The sequence below is a fragment of the Athene noctua genome, chromosome 2 (genome assembly GCF_965140245.1).
Source record: "Athene noctua chromosome 2, bAthNoc1.hap1.1, whole genome shotgun sequence".
NCBI classification, from domain to species: Eukaryota; Metazoa; Chordata; class Aves; order Strigiformes; family Strigidae; genus Athene; species Athene noctua.
This window is the reverse complement of record NC_134038.1, coordinates 164,144,227-164,160,465: the sequence shown is the minus strand read 5'-3', so window position 1 is coordinate 164,160,465 and position 16,239 is coordinate 164,144,227. Positions and strand designations below refer to the sequence as shown.

General features: G+C 40.2%; 1 protein-coding gene across 1 annotated transcript in view; it reads right to left on the bottom strand.

Moving 5' to 3' along the window:
• The window catches only part of ITGA9 (integrin subunit alpha 9), a 228,249-nt gene that overhangs the window by 77,383 nt on the left and 134,627 nt on the right, over positions 1 to 16,239 (bottom strand). The window contains exon 18 of the mRNA XM_074900986.1: positions 7,800 to 7,950. Within this exon, the coding sequence (XP_074757087.1) occupies positions 7,800 to 7,950 (151 nt within the window). The remainder of the gene's footprint in view (positions 1 to 7,799; positions 7,951 to 16,239) is intronic.

Sequence of the window (16,239 nt, the reverse complement as noted above, 5' to 3'; positions counted from 1 at the left end):
AGGCCCCAATGTCAAACTCGACGAAAGGAAAGCTTGTGATTTCTTAAGGAGTGCTGGCCCCTCTTTGTATTTCCAGCTAAGAACTTTTCACACCCTTACTCATCTTTTTGACTGTGAAGATGGGGTTTTTTTAAGTCTTTCTACAGACAAAACCTCTTGACTTCAGAGAGGCTACACCTGGAGTATGACTGCAGGGTCATACCTTGTGCTTAATAAGATTAATTAAAGAGGAGGGGGTTTTTTTAATTTATAGATCCTATCAGCATCACAGGAGAAATCTGAACTACTAGGTGAAATAGAGCAATTGCCACCACTTCCAGCCACACCCCGACTACAACATCCCACAGGACAAAGCAACATAAACATATATAAATGTATACAAGTATATTATACCTACAGTGTAATATATATATAAATTTGTTTATATATAGTGTAAACATATATCTGTATTTGTTTACAATTCCATTGGATTTTCCACTTGGGGGTATCATTTATCTTCTGGCACCTTCTTGAGTCCCCTGTCTTAAAAGTGACCAAAAGAAACTCCTGCAAGAACAGAACTGACCTTTCATACCAGAAACTTGATGAACTTTTAAGCTTCAAGTTACAACAAAAACAATCCCCCATTTCTTGCTGTAATGAAAGCTACTGAAAGCCACGCAAATCAATTGTTACTTAAGTCTTTTGCAGAGGATGTCAAAGTTCAGACAACTTTAAGCCTAATCCTAAGTACACAGTAGACAAACCCTGTCCCATAGATTTCTCACCTCAAGTGTTGGCAAGTCTCTCTCCACTGAGTTTAAAAGCAAAATAGATAATGAAGAGAGACACTGGCACACAGACAAGTCACTGGTGATCTTTCTGTAGGGACAGCACAGCCCTTAAATGAGCACATCCAAGATCAAGTGTGTTGAGCTCGCTGTATACTGGGCTCTACCTGCTGTGAAGGGTTTTTCCCTTCCTCCTAGCAATGCAGTTTATCAAGATAATGGTCTAGATCGGGGTGGCTGGATCTTGGCAACGAAGGCAGCCAAACCCCCTTTCCAAAGCCCTTTCCCATGGCCAGCACTGATGCAAATGATTTGCTGTAAGTAGGCTTTGCTATAGCACTGGCTGCTTTCTAGCCTCTACAAAAAGAAGATCTCACATGACTGTATTCATCCGCACAGCTGTTCTTCCTTCAGAAAACCATTCCCCTCTCAGACCCAAGGGAAGAGCAGAGCTCGTCAGTCAAACAAAACCTCCCTTAATAATCTGAGCCACAAAAAGCATCCCAGGCTACTCCTCAAAACCACTATGTATATATACGTAAACAGTCAGAGTCATGATGAGGTACTTCCAGGACAAACAGTTTCCACATCACGTAACCCAGAGCACAGCCCCACCTGATCAGCATACAACTTTTCAATGTATCTATGTGATCACGTAAATTATTCCAGGACCATCATGTACTTAAAAACAGAGGTGTTTAGTAACAGCTTACTAATCACAACCTGTTTAAAAACAACCACCCAATTCGCCCCTTCCCAAATCCTCATAAAAATTGATTATCACCTTTTTGTACTGCAAAATAAATTTTTAGTCTGCCTAACTTCACTCAAAAGAAACAGGCATATCATCAAAAGTCCTGTCTTTTTGAATCTGAAGTTTCTGTTGCTTTATGTGGAAATGCCTGGGGTGATTCCCCCCTGCACTTCATTGTTTCCCTGCAAGTAGCTTAAGATTGCAAAAACTTGGATTTTGCAAATCCAAGCTAGTTGGATTAGCTGCATTTAGTTTTGCAAGGCCAGAGTCATTTAGGCTTTTGGAATCTTACATGCTATCAATATTCAATGAGATTTTTAAGTGTTAAGCTGCTCCTGAAAATGTGATTTCACAAACTCACGAAGGCTCCTCCAACATTAAGCAGAACAAGACCTATAGTCCTGCAAAACCACGGCTTCTGAATCATTTATTCCAGTTGGAATTTTGCCAAAAGACTTTAGGGATTTTTCATTCTATTCATTAAGTTAATTTGTTGGGGAAAATAACTAATATTTCTTTCAGATATACATGATAAATCAGAGTATAGGAGAAAAGTTTACAAGACTCTGATCAGCAATAATTACACAGCTAAATCCAGTCTCCAATGCCTATTCCCTGAACGTGGGAGTGATACATGGATCCCAAGTGGAAAGTCGGGACCAGAAGTCTAGCCTTCGATTCCCACCTGCTAAGAGCAGGGGGATGTTAGATGGCTCAAACAGCCCCTGGCCTGAAAAAGGTGCTGCTCTTTACTTATCCCTAGGGAAGTGTAAAAGTTGAGGTTTTCATTGAGCATTCACAGAAAAAGAAGATTAAAATAAACAATGAAGTCAGATAGCTTGAACTGCACATATTTCTTCTTCCCAATAAAGAAATTGGACAATTTTGCTCAAGGCATGCAAAACATTTTGGTGCACTCCGATGCAAAAGTTAAGCATTAGATTTCCAAGAACAGAGAGGCAGAATGTGGCATGGTTACCTCCATGCTGCTGATAATAACCAAGCCCTGGCTATAAAAGCTCTCCTGGCAAAAGGGTCCAAATCCCCTCATGTAAGTGATATATGGCTTGGGCAATCTTGCAGATGCACTTGTATCAGTGCAAGGGGTCACAGCTTCCACACTACTTGGCATCACTCCCCTCTGACCTTCTGACAGAGTGGTTTACAGGAGCAAGTCCAACTCACTCCATGCAAAATCAGCTGCATTAAATCAAACCACTAATTTAAAAGGTTTCTGCTAACCAGCTGGATGCAAATTGAGACTGATCATATTAACTTGTCTGCCAGTGGATCCAAAGGGGCAGCAAACGCTGGAAAGAGAGACATAATGAATACTCTGAATTTTCTGCCAGTGGCACAGCTGGATTCAAAAGAGGGCACCTGTCCTTGGCTTTTGTGCCCTATCAGTATCCTGCCCCTGTCAGCCTTAAGACTCTTAGAAAGTATGAGCAGCATGGGAAACTAGTGTAAGAGAATTTCCAGTTTGGAAAACAATTAAACTCTGCCTGCATCTGTGGCTCTTCTGGGCAAACCTAGTCAAGAGATGTCTGCAAGCACTCTAGGAGCAAGGAAGAAAGAGTTCATATCCAAATTGCATGAACTCCCTGCTAACCTGGAAAGAGACAGTATCACAATACTCATCAGAAGAAAAAACCCCGAGCCTGTAAGCAGTGTGCTCTGGTTATGGGCAATATTCTTACTTAACACCAGTTTCAGGTACATGCTCACAACAGAATTGTGGGATATTACTACATCTGAAGAAATCATAACCTCACTATTCACCCTGCCCTGGCCTGGCCCCACTAACTCCACTCAGCTGTTGCTTGCAAAAGCTGCAGGAATGTTACACACAGCTGGCTTTGGATGCTGGGACCCTGTCTGAAATTTAGGAACAATCCATGGCTGGAAATGACAGTCAGCAATGGGATTTCCTGACCTACTCTCTCCGTAACCAGCCCTGAAATGGGGTCAGCTGATAGATTCCTGACAGCCCTTGCAGAGCAGTGAGAGTTTAATGCTATACATATTGGATTAATGCTGTTAGTTTTACTATTATTATGTTATATATGCTATTTTTACACTATTGTATAAAATCCCATGCCATAGCTGAGCTGATTTAATAAAGCTATGGCTCTGTCCTACACCACATTAACTGCCGCTGCCAGTAAGCTGCCAGTGCTTTTTCTGCAACCGTACTGAAAATACCCCTCTGCGCTGAACAGCCTCTAACAAACAGTTAGCAAAGTGCCTATTGCTGACAAGCATTTTGCGCAAAACATCACAAGTCAGGAGGCAATTCCAATAGGTGTGAAATCATGTTGAAATTAGTAGCAATGGCTTTTTAGTCTTTTTCTAGACTCAGCACACAGCAGCATTCTGCATTCTTCTATAGGGAAGTGGTATCACCTCTGTTAAGTGGGTTTTTCAAACTCAGAAATAGGATGCCTTCCTGAAATTGAATTAAGATTATGGGACAATAAACTTTAATATTAAAAAATAATAAATCTACTCTACACAGAGGAGTGAACCAACATTTCTTTATCAACATAGTAAAAAAAAAAATCTAAGCAGACAGGTGAAGTGTCTTTCTCCCTCTCTCCTTTTTTCCTTTATAAAGAGAACATGATTAAATCTTTCTGTATTTCAAAAGCAACATTTTTCTTAGTGTACACATTTTGAAATTCAGTGCATACAGTAATGCCATGCATCTGTAAAACAATCCACTCTCACAGAGTGAGTGCTGGAAACTTTGCATAGGAGTTGTATCAGTGTCCAATCTTCACCAGTCAAAAACCCAGCCAATACCCAAGCTGCAGTCCGGCCCTGACAGGACTTTGTCATTTTAGCTGAATGGGTTTTTTTAAAATATGCAATGTGAGTTGTAATTGGCTTCTAAAAATCTCATCTCAGTTTAACTCCACCGAATTTAGGAGCTGAAAAATAAGTTTCATAACAAAAGTGTTGTCATGCCCAGTAAGAGGTATAATAACATAGGGCAGTAAATGTAAAGTAAAAGCATAGGCATACTAAGTTAACTGGAGATTAAACCCACGGCTATATCCTAAGTCTTTGGGAATTTCACAAGTTAACAAATTTGGTAGTTTACAGTTACATGCTCACTTCCCCAGAAAAACCCCCCTATAGTTAAAAAAGGCAAAGGGATGTGCTGAGTGAAGAAGGACAGTGACACCTCAGTGAAGACAGCCCCTTCAAAGGGCAGTAGTGTTGAGAGAGTTAAAGTGCTACAGAGAGCACAGGCAGGAATGAGAAGTCAGCCCCTGCCACATACTCTGCCTCTCAAGAGAAGGACTGACTATATGTCAGGAGCTATGGAAAGAAAATGTTGGGCGTCGTCCATGGAGACGGGGAGGACTGGCTGCAGCACAACAGGAAAATTAGACAGTGGAATAGGTGGAGTCTCCTAAGCACCAGTCAGCGAATGAATGCTTTTTCACCTCGCAGAGATGCAGCAAAGCCTTGCCACGTATCACAGAATCACAGACCACCAAGTGGAAAGGTACCTCAAGGATCATTTAGTCCAACCTTCCTTGGAAAAAGCACAGTCTAAATCAGATGGCCCAGCACCCTGTCCAGACGAATCTTAAAAGCGTCCAGTGTTGGGGAATGCACCGCTTCCCTGGGGAGATTATTCCAGTGGCTGATTGTTGTCTAAGTAGTGTATCTATCCACCACATCTCACAAAATCTCAGTCTCCAGAAAGGAAAGAGGAGCTAGATCTACTCAGATCCTTTAGGGAATGCTACTGTCATCATCCCTGAGCTAGGCCACCCCATTTCTTTTCAAACACAAGATGTGGCACTTTGTCTCAATAAATCCGTTGAAAAAAAACCAAAACAAACCAGCATTAAACTTATGCACTGTCAGGTCTCCCTGTAACCAGTCCACAGAAAGGAACAAACTGCACTGAATGTGCTAGAAAAGCTCCCAGTGGGGATACAGGGAAAACACACAGGGTACTCAAAGAATCTTGAAAGGACTCCAGAGGCAGGTTACAAAACCCCAACACAAGATCATCGTTCTGAGTCTCCTTGTAGAAAAAGGATCAGGCAACCACACAGAAGAGACCACTCTCTTCCACTTCAACATTGTTCATTAAAAGGCAATTGCTGCTGAAAGTTTCCCACAACAAGAAGCTCTTTTGATTCCAAAATACCTCCACAAAGAGAAATCTTCGCAGTTGTCATTTTTACATTCTGGCTTTACATTCTGGATATTTGCCTGGGCAATGTTCAACCAGGAACAAAACCTATTTAAAGTACATGCACAGTACATAATATACATAGATATCAAGGGATGGGAGTAGGTTATGAAACATGGATGCTGTAATGTTTTACAAAAGAAAAAAATCATAGTTCAAAGATCTTAGGGAAAATGTAACAATGTAATTGAGGTTATGAGGTCATAATCCAGTTTCCCAACTGGACAAATGGTGAGGCCAACAATATATTAGTCTGTCCTAAAGCAAAAGCTGACTGAGAGGAAGTAAAAGAGCCCAACACAACCTTGGTTGTGACTTGGTCTTTCAAAACTGTTACTAAAATAACCCAAACCCTATAAAATCAATCACAAGAACAGTGGAACAGAAGGAGTAATAGCATACTATACCCTGATCCTGTTTGCAAGACCTGAGGAATGAGGAAGCCTAACTTGATGTATGCTGTGGTGGTTTGGTTTTTTTTTTGTTGTTTTTTTTTTTTTTTAAGAAATGCTAGCTTCATTAGCAGAAGACCCACTAATTAGTGAGATAACCCTACAACACTGCCATCTGCTTCCAGAAACTGCTCCTTCTAGGCAGCATTCAGCACAGATGTTTCAAATCTGCTATAGACCCGGGCTCAAGGTAAAATACCAAGGAAAACAGTACATCATCTTCAGCTTGCTCCCCCACAGCATTGGACAAGAAGAACGAAGGCAACTGGTGTTAGTCCATGTGTGTAAAATATTCAACATGTAAGCACAGAAGAGAAAAAAAAAACACCAACAACAATCTTTTAAAAGAACATGCATCAAGCTTTGTTTCTTTTCCAGTGCAGAGGATTGGAAAACCTCCCATTGACTTCATCAGGAGCTGGGCCAGACCCTGAAAATCTTCACATAAAACTGCCATTAAGGCTAAGTTGCATATTGGTGTAAGGCATTTCTGGTTTATCCCCTACTTTTTTCCCCTCTCGATAAACTGCACACTCGCAGCACATCATGTCCGAAAAGAAAGCTTATAAATACAAAGACAACTTCCTGAGGCTTGCAACTGTATTAAACATAACAGTCAAAACTGAACACTAAGAGAATGAACATGTATAAGGAATTACCATATTTTGTTTTATTATGTAATTTTGAGAGGTTTATAACCACCAAAATCTTATCATAAACCATGACAAAAAATGGCCAAATGTCACTGGATTCAATGGACTAAGTTAATCCCATACTTCGCAACAGTTGTACTACTGTTTTTATTACTGCTTCTATGGCTTACAAAGCAAAGCAAAGCTCCAGCAGAGAGAAACAACTGTGAAAGGCAGGAATAAGCAGAGAGAATATTGTTACAGTTGTACAGCTTCCATTTTGCACAATTATTTTCACATTACTCACACTCAAGACAGCTTTCACAGCCATCAGTTTGCAAAAAGCTCAATTCAGTGTTTGTATTTCAACAACTTTATTTCTAAATGAACTCATACTAACTAAAACATCTGAGTATTTCAACCTAAATGTAAAGAGATTAAGACTTAAAATATTCGCTTGACACCATGCGGGTGAAATTAAAAGCACTTTTGAGCTCTTTGATCTAGTGATGTGCCCTGGCCACAACCCAACCTTGCACCAGGGCATGAGCAAAGAACAGCCTTGTATCTTTGTTTCAATGAGGAGAAAACCTAAGAGCCCAGGTCAAGAGATGACCAGGACTGCTGACTGCAGTGTGGCACCACCCAAACTAGAGGCATCCTTTGTATTTCAGCACCATTTGGTACCCTACTGGTTTCCAAACCAGTCTTACTCCACCTTTCTTTTCAGTCTTTCTTTTAGTGTACCCCAAATAGCAGTGCTGTGTCTTCTACAGTAACACAAAGAGTGCAATTTACACAGAAAGAAAAGAACTCAGCAAAGAGCCTGGAAGAAATTCAAGTCCGGCATAAATAAAAATAATTTCCAAAGGTCACAACAGTGTGGACCAAACCACCCTCTGTCCCTACATCTTGCCATTAAATTGGTTTAAAGTTAAGAGATTTGCTCACAGAGAGATTGGCCTTTCTTACCTTTTGCCACATTTTGATGAAGAACAGCTCCCCAGAAAAATTGAAGAAAACATTGGTGTCATAGGCATCATCCCCGACGTTAGAGATGGAAATGTTAAGTGAGATGTTCCTCACCGCTCCCAGGGCCAGGTAGGCAGTTCTGTCATCAACACTGTAGGCAGAAACAGTTACACTGGTTTAACTCTGAACAACTTTCACACTCTGGTCCTTCCTTCTTCCTGCTATGAAAGTGTCACAACTCAAATGCTTAAAAGCTCAGCAGTTAGTAATTCAGGAATGTGCTGTATGACCAATGCATGGTGTGGGGGGCTGTACAGGGAATGAGAAGCTCCTGAATCCTGGTTCTGCCACTGCCTTTTGTGACTGTGAGGAAACCCCATGATCCTCACGTAGAACTACTTCATGTGACTTATTGTTAATACAATTTTAGTGAGAATAAAATAGTTGAAGACTGTAAAGTATCTGGAAAGGGGAAGTGCAACAAGTGCAAGATATTATACCCACATTCAAATACACAAGCTATTTCAGTTTGTCTCTCAGCAATTCAAACTTTTTCTAACATTCTAGTAACTTTCTGAAAAATCTTCTTAGAGTTAGGCTATAGATAGAAAAAAAATGGAAAAGAGGGTCAAATAAAACCCAGGAACTGGTCTAAGTAGAAAAACATATGGAAATTACAATAAACGTCCACTGGATGTGACTAATCTTTCTTCAGGTGTTTATGCTGGACCTAACATGATGGAGTCATCTCTGTAAGTGGAATATCAAGGGAATAGCTGAATTAAAATAACAGCTATGTATCATGAATCAACACACTATTGTAATACGGCATCACAGATTATGAACACAGACAGACATGCATACATAGGGGAAAATATACATATTCATACACACACATTTATTATTTTATATTTAATCATAGTAGGCTGTCCAGAAGAAGAGATAAGAAGTAGGAATAAAGGCTAAGGATAAATCACAAGAAAATACAGTATCAGTGCACAGATCTTCAGGTCTAGGAGCTAAAAGTACAGTAAAAGATAATATGAAATATGCAAGCTACAAATGTAAACATAAGTAAAACCAGGCAAAATATCAACTTGGCTACAGTTACAATAACTGGAATCTAAGACCATTCATACATCCTGCAGAAACAGAGACAGTGTCACAGAGAAAACACTAAGTAGCTAGTCAGAAAAGGACAGAGACATCCAGCCACACAGCAGGGAGATATTCTCAATTATTTTCCCTAGGAGGCAGCCAGACCAAAAGAAAAAATGAGGCACCTCTGAAAAAAAGTACCCTTGCACTACCCAGCCTGCCAGATGCTGTCACACAACACACATGCACACAGCGGCACAGAGAAGTCCTTAACTGACCAAGCCACCAATCTCCATGAAGGAATGGCTGTGCCAGGGACATACGCGATGGCACATGCTGCTCCTCTGCATACCCGCAACTCTCTGAAAACGGCTGGGCTGCAGGACGTGAGCTGTGTTTAAAGGCAGCTTGTCCCTCCGTTGCCACGAGCCCTCCTCCGCCAGCCTTGCTCATGGTACTGCAGCCAGAGCACCTCAATAAAAGTGGGGTTTCTCAGAACATGGTGCTTATAAATCCTGCAGCATCTTCTGCCAACCACAGCCGTAGCAGACCTCCAAAGGCAGAGCTTGCTGAACTTCATCTCCCTGTGTCTGCCAAGAAGTTTCTAGATGCGGGTTTGTGAAGGTGTGTAAAAAGACTCAGCCTTTATAGATGATGGCTGTGGATTGTGAGCATAACTTTTCCATGATAATGACATAGACAACATTTAAAGCACATTTGTTTCCTGTACTTACTTCATTCATGGTGATCTTCATTTATTAAGCATAAAATTATGGCTTACAGTTCAATGACAGCTTCTTATGAAGCAGATACAAGTCTCCAAGAAATGTGCCTGCTTTCTCACACTTAGAATCAACTGCAGACACCAACTAATCCACTTTGGCCACTTTGCTTTCTAAACATTATAATTTATTCTCATAGTCAACTATCAGTGCAAATAAACATTTGCAAAAGTGTACGCAGAGCAGGATCGACTGCAAAACTAATTTGAGAGGTCCCAATCATTTGAGATGTTGCTCCTTATATACCAAATTAATGGCACAACTATATGAGAGTACTTGGAAGCATTTAACCTTTTGGCCCCAACCTCAACATTTACTGTTGAAAAGCAGACAAATTATGAAGATGCTAAACAATCTGATGGGATTTTCTAATATTCAAAAGCACGTATTTGGAAGCAATGAAATAAAACAACCATTTATTACTGTGGATTATTTCTCATGAACTTTATAATCTCACTTCTTGCAATCACTCCAAAACTTAATCAACATTTATCAAACCCATTAGCAAAATCTAGAAGTGTCACTTCAGTAAGCAAAAGAAACATACTTATCATGCAGGGTTGACACTAAATGCAATGCAAGCCACAGAATCCTTTCTGAATTGGTAGTTTTGAATTGGCACTTTGAGATTTAACATAAAGTCATGACAATCAAGAATACTTGCCTTATTATTGAATAATAAAAAATACTCAGAATGAAATTCTATTCAAACCTAAACCAACAAAAAATGTTAAAATAAACACCACTGGGTTATGTTACTCCTTTCAAAGCTGTCACTGTGTTACAAGTTCATCATACCAAAATGATGTTTATAGCAACATTTTCCTCGGCAGAGAAAACAACCACTTTCTAACAGCACAGTGTAGCTGCTGCTACACAAAATTCACGCACTAAAAAACTCTGAAAAAGCTCACTGATTTTAGGCTGGTAGAAGAGTTCAGTTCTTCCTCTGAAAGGCTATATGACATTGTGCTGTAAGTCCCATTTTAAGAGAGCAGCTTTCTGAGTCATTAAATCTGTGTACATCTGGAATGAATCAGGTTTACTTGCAGCGAGAAGAGGATTAGGAATCTCCACCTTACAGGGGAGCTCCCAGGCCCTTGTTTGCTGCTTGAGAGAGTAACGTCATGGGGCGCGGAACAGCCTGTTGTGGTGCTGGAGCAGCTCTGCAGCCAACCCGTGCCATCCTCCTCCAGTGCCTGCTGCATAGCAAGCGGCCCAGCTGCCAAGTCAAAATATATCAACTAAAGAACTGTTGTCACCCACCAGAAACAAGAAAACAAACTAAAGGCACCACTTCATCTCGACAAGGTATGTCAAACAATTTAAGAAACATAATCAAGCAACAGCTTTCAGTTTATGTTTTGTTGGAGGAGAACTATAAAGCCACCAACGTCCTCACCATGACCCTTGCTCACATCAAGGAAGAGAAGCTAAAAAGACTCAAAAAAGAAAAAAATAAAAAAAAAAAAAAAAAAGAGGAAAAATATCAAGATATACTCAATTAATTGGACAGAACAACACCATCTCATTACATCAGGTACTACGCACAAACAATGAACTGAGTAAGAGTTCTGGGTAGACTGCAGACACGTTATATATAGGCAACCACATTTGCACACACACACACATGTACAGGTACATGAAGGGTGTCAAGCTATCAATGTCTGCATGGAAAGGGAAATAAGTTTGACATTCAGTATTAAATACCTGCAGCTTTCATTCACATGCCCCAGACTTGCAGGTAACAAGCAGCTCTGAAAATCAGGCTCCAAATTTCTGTCACGGTTTTGCATTCACTGGATGTGGTACTACACATCAAATATAAATAGAAATATTTAATGTTTTTCTCTCAAGTGATTAAGAATAGGAAACTAAATTCCAGAATAAAATAAGTATCAATTTTTTTGCATGCTTTAACATTCTTTGTTAATGCCTGCATCACATCATTGCACTATGGTCAGTGAGGGAAGAAAGACCAGCTGGGAAAGGCAAACTGAAAAAGATCTGCAGTTTTCATTTCCCCACCCCCCAAGGTGCTGGTGTTTTTATTAATGTGGGTCAGGGGAGACATAATCTGCATTCCAAAAGGTACACAGGGACATATTTCTCTATTTCCTGCACTAGAGAGAATTTTTTTAAAAATTGAAAAAGCATTTAGCACTTCCTCTCAGCCTGTGCACACCATACATAGGGCAAGGAATGTGATGGGGTCACACTTACCCTGATAGTCTGGGTCACCAACTTTCCCTTTTGTATTAGGAGCCTTTCTTTCCTTACAGCAAATCAGCACCTACGTGGATAAATCACCACTGCTTGATGGAGAGTAGAAGCTACAGCTGGGGTCAGTTAGCCTGAAAGCGGGCAAAAATGCTTCAAACAACTGAAGTCCAATCTGTCCGCCATCTCCATCAGGTGAAATTAGAGTCCCACACCTTTTGCTTTTGAATCAGTAAAAGGTGTGAGTCAACAGAATTGGTCCTGTGACAGATCCAAACAGTTTTTTACTTTCCCCAACCAGCACTGCAGTTGGTCTTTGCATGACATTTGAATACTAATTTTGTCTCCACAGACTCTTTACATCAATCCTGAAAACCTTTCTCCTGATGGGTTTTTATTACAGGCTCCATGGTTCTTTGAACTTTGGGAGGAGTTTTGCAAATACTTAAACCTCAAGGGCCAATGAAAAGCTGAAACCCACTGCTGATCTTCTGGGAATTCATTTGATGTCTCCGAGCAAAACTGAGAGGTAGCAGCTCCATAAAGAAATCCAAATCAAGTAAAAATGTTAAACACCCCCCCAGGGAACAAAACTATTGGATTTTTACCCTGCTTGGTTACACTGTCTTGCCATCACGTGTGTATTCAAGGTTAATTCTCTCCACAAAGTTGACAGCCAACCTAGACTAAGGACTCAGCCAAACACTCAAGATATAGTGGCTTATTTTGCATTAGCTGAGCTGCTGCTTTCTCCCTCTCACACTGAATCCTACACTAGCAGAGGCATTAAGGGACCTCATGCAGTGGATGGCTGGAGCCTATCTGAGATGCACTAAGCCAGCTGTGATAAGCTATCTCTGAGCCCATCAGATCATTTCATTAGTGATCTTCTCTATTTCTGTTTCTCAAGTGGAAACTTTCCAGTGTTCTCTGAGTAGCAGATAACATGAGGTGATGGGAAAAACATAATAGAGAGTTTGAGTAGTCAACCAAGACTCCGTGTCAGCAGGGCAAAGTCTGGGAGTAATCTCATACCAATATTGCTCCCTATAAAAACTGAGTAACAATGTATGAATGTTTCCCCACGGGAAGGGACCAGAAGTCCCATATGAAAGAGAGCTTACTGCGGTGAGCCCAAGGCCAAGGTGGGGGAACTGCTCATGCTGACACTCTTCTGGAGCAGAGCTGCCACCTCTAGTGCTTTGGTTCCTATATATATTGCAATTCAAGAATATGGTACAGTGTTACCTTTTCCATCTTTCCTACACTTAAATTATAAAAATGAATGTACCTGAGAAGTAAACGGGGGGGGGGGGGGGGGGGGGGCTGACACTCTAGGAAATTTCTTTTTGCTCTTTATTATGGTATTGAAACAGAGCGATTTCTAGTTACAACTAGTTACCATATATTCAGAGCTTCTTTCGAAATTGTCTTTTCCCCAAATGTAGTTTCTCCACGGAAATCCCCCATAACTATACAACAGATATAACTCCCAGCCACCTATGTTTCCAAACTTTTTGCTCAAAAGGACAGAGCGGGTCACAACATCCACATAAAAATACTCCTTATCACCATACAGAAATCTGGTGCCTTTTATTACTATCAGTAATTTCAATTACACCCAGATGTTCACAACCTTTTATAAACAGAACTGAAGAATCAATGGGGGAAGAGTCACCTCAGTTTTCACAGTGTTTACTCCAGGGAGCAGCTTTTGGTCGGAATGGAGCTACCCTGGTTTATGAAACTGTCACATGAAAGCAAGATGAGGCACAACATCTACAGAAGCTCTAGTCTAATCTCTCACCCTTTCAGACATACATACAAGCCAACACCTTTTATATAACCACAAGCAGCATCCTTGAAATCAATGGTGTGTGCCCCTGGGACAAAGCTATCCCTGCATGTGTGTGTAAAACAGCATCCTAAGGTTGGAACAGAAACAAAACCAAGTTACTAGTGGCAGAAAGAAATACAAAGATAAATGGTACCAGGCACATAGCTGAAAGTTGCACTCATCAGCCTGACATGAAAGAAAAAAAACCCTCTGTGTTTTCCCTTTTTGTTAATATACTTGAAGAGCTCTGTTAAAATAGGTGACTATTGACAATAGATCTGGCCCTGAAATTTGAGAATGAAACAGTAGTACCTTCTAACATACTGTTTCTAGGAATTAGATCATTAACAAAGTCATCATGCAAACCATGCATTTACCATAGAAATTATGCCTTCAGAAACAGATCTCCTATTATTAGATAGCTTCAGTTGCTTCTCCTATTCCTGGGATGCTGGGGTGCAATATGTAATTTAAAAAGTATACTCATCTGAGCATCGATAAGGGAGAAAAAGACTAGTGCCCTACACAGCAAGCACTTACAGAGGTCAATAAAAGGCAGTTAATTGAAGATGAAACAGTGTAGGTTTCTTACTTCAGGAAATCTGTTTTGCAGTAGCAGGTGTTATACATCAAGAAAAAGTTATGTCTACATGTCAAACCTGATAAGCAACATATAACCATATCAGCACATCTCCTTTATAGCTGATGCAAAACCAGCAAGATGATTTACCTGGTGACCTGTGAAGAGCCTCAGCATTACCAGATGTGGTAACTGCAGGACACTTCACAGAAAAAATTCATGTAGCTGCATCACGGAAGAGTATGTGTGTATGTATGCAAACATACATTGACATGCATGTATACATCAGCCAAGATACATTCTGCAAATACAAAACAATGGTGCATCTGCTTCTCATTGTGGTCTGTACAGCATCAAGAACTTCTATCTCTGGAGGCAGCTAATGTATGACAGCACTGCCTGAGGTTAAGCTTTTGTTAGCTTTATATTTTGGTTGCTAGAGGAAGATACAATATTGTGACTTGAACTATCTTAGGTCCATAAAATACTGATGATGAGATGTTCACAATGAGGGCCAGGTTATACGTTACTCCAGCAATTAATTAAAGTTACATGAAAGAACATCTCTTCAGGGTCTAGTTTAAAAAACAAACAGCAAAATCCTACTCCAGTAGATACGGTCAAGTGATTCTTACAAAGCAAAACCAGTATTCCAGAAGTGACAAGACTGGCTTGTATAGTAGCCCTGATCATCAGTGGCCTGTTCTTAGAAACTAGAGATGGGGAATCTGTATGCTTGTATGAGATGTGGACTACTGAGGTTTGTTACCACTCATCACTTGATGGCTCTATTACCATCCATATGGGTTCAATCACTGTATGTTCAAAAGGAGCAGGACTGCCCACTGCTATCAAACCGGACTTATTTATTTTAGGAGAGATTTATGAAGCTCTGAGCACAACTAACCAGATGGAAACCAAGAAACCATTCCCTCATCCCCATTCACCCTCAACAAGGGAAAACATTCACTTGTTCCTGAGATGATGCTCCCACTGCAACTTATACTACATCCTGAATAACTGCAGGCTCTGTTAGGCAGCCCTTCCAGGAAACTGCAAATTTGATCCTGGATGAGCTACAACAAAGTTTTCCATGTGCCTCACAAACACAGCATTCAATATTCAATACACTAACAACTGTCTGTAGGTAACAAATAAATAAATATAAATATAAATTAGAAATCAGAATTCTGCTTCCTGGATTCACCAAAAAGACTAAATTTCAAACAGAACTACAAATGTAGTAATATACATTAAATTGTATAAGCATTTTTTTCATAGTACCCTTTACAGTGCAGCAATTTATTTTTAAATAACATCAAACTACACTATAATTCATTAAATCACAGTGTGAAACTTGGTATGACTTCTTGAGAAAGCAGAAAGCAATCTACTCATATCCATTTTCCCAATGCTTTGTCATTCTTTTCTCCCTGGAAATAATTCTTTTGGTAGGTTAAAAGATTGTAAGTTAGGACAGCACTGGGATATGACCAAGTAACCAGTGGGCAGCACATGACTGCAGCGGGATCAGTCACGGCTACGTATTTGTGGTGTGGGGGCTGGGAATATCCATGTTTGGTACACACAGATATATTCGCACGAGGTCTTGATAGAAAGCTCAAGACCACTTTCCTAGCACTAGAAATGTTAAACCATAGCATTTTCTCATTTTTCTTTGGGTGTTTTTTGTAAAGCAGAAAATTAAGTCCATCTGAGAAGCTCAGCTATTCAGGGTAGCCTGTCTAGGGTAAACTGAATGTCAAAAATATTTTTGAAAGAAGTGTTTGTTCAGCGAAAGATAAAATAAGTGAAAACAAAATCTTCATCTGCTATGAATGAAGAGGAAGGGAAAAACTGATATTATCAGAGCATGTAATTAAGCTCCAAATGAAAGGATATTGTTTTTCCTCATCACAACTG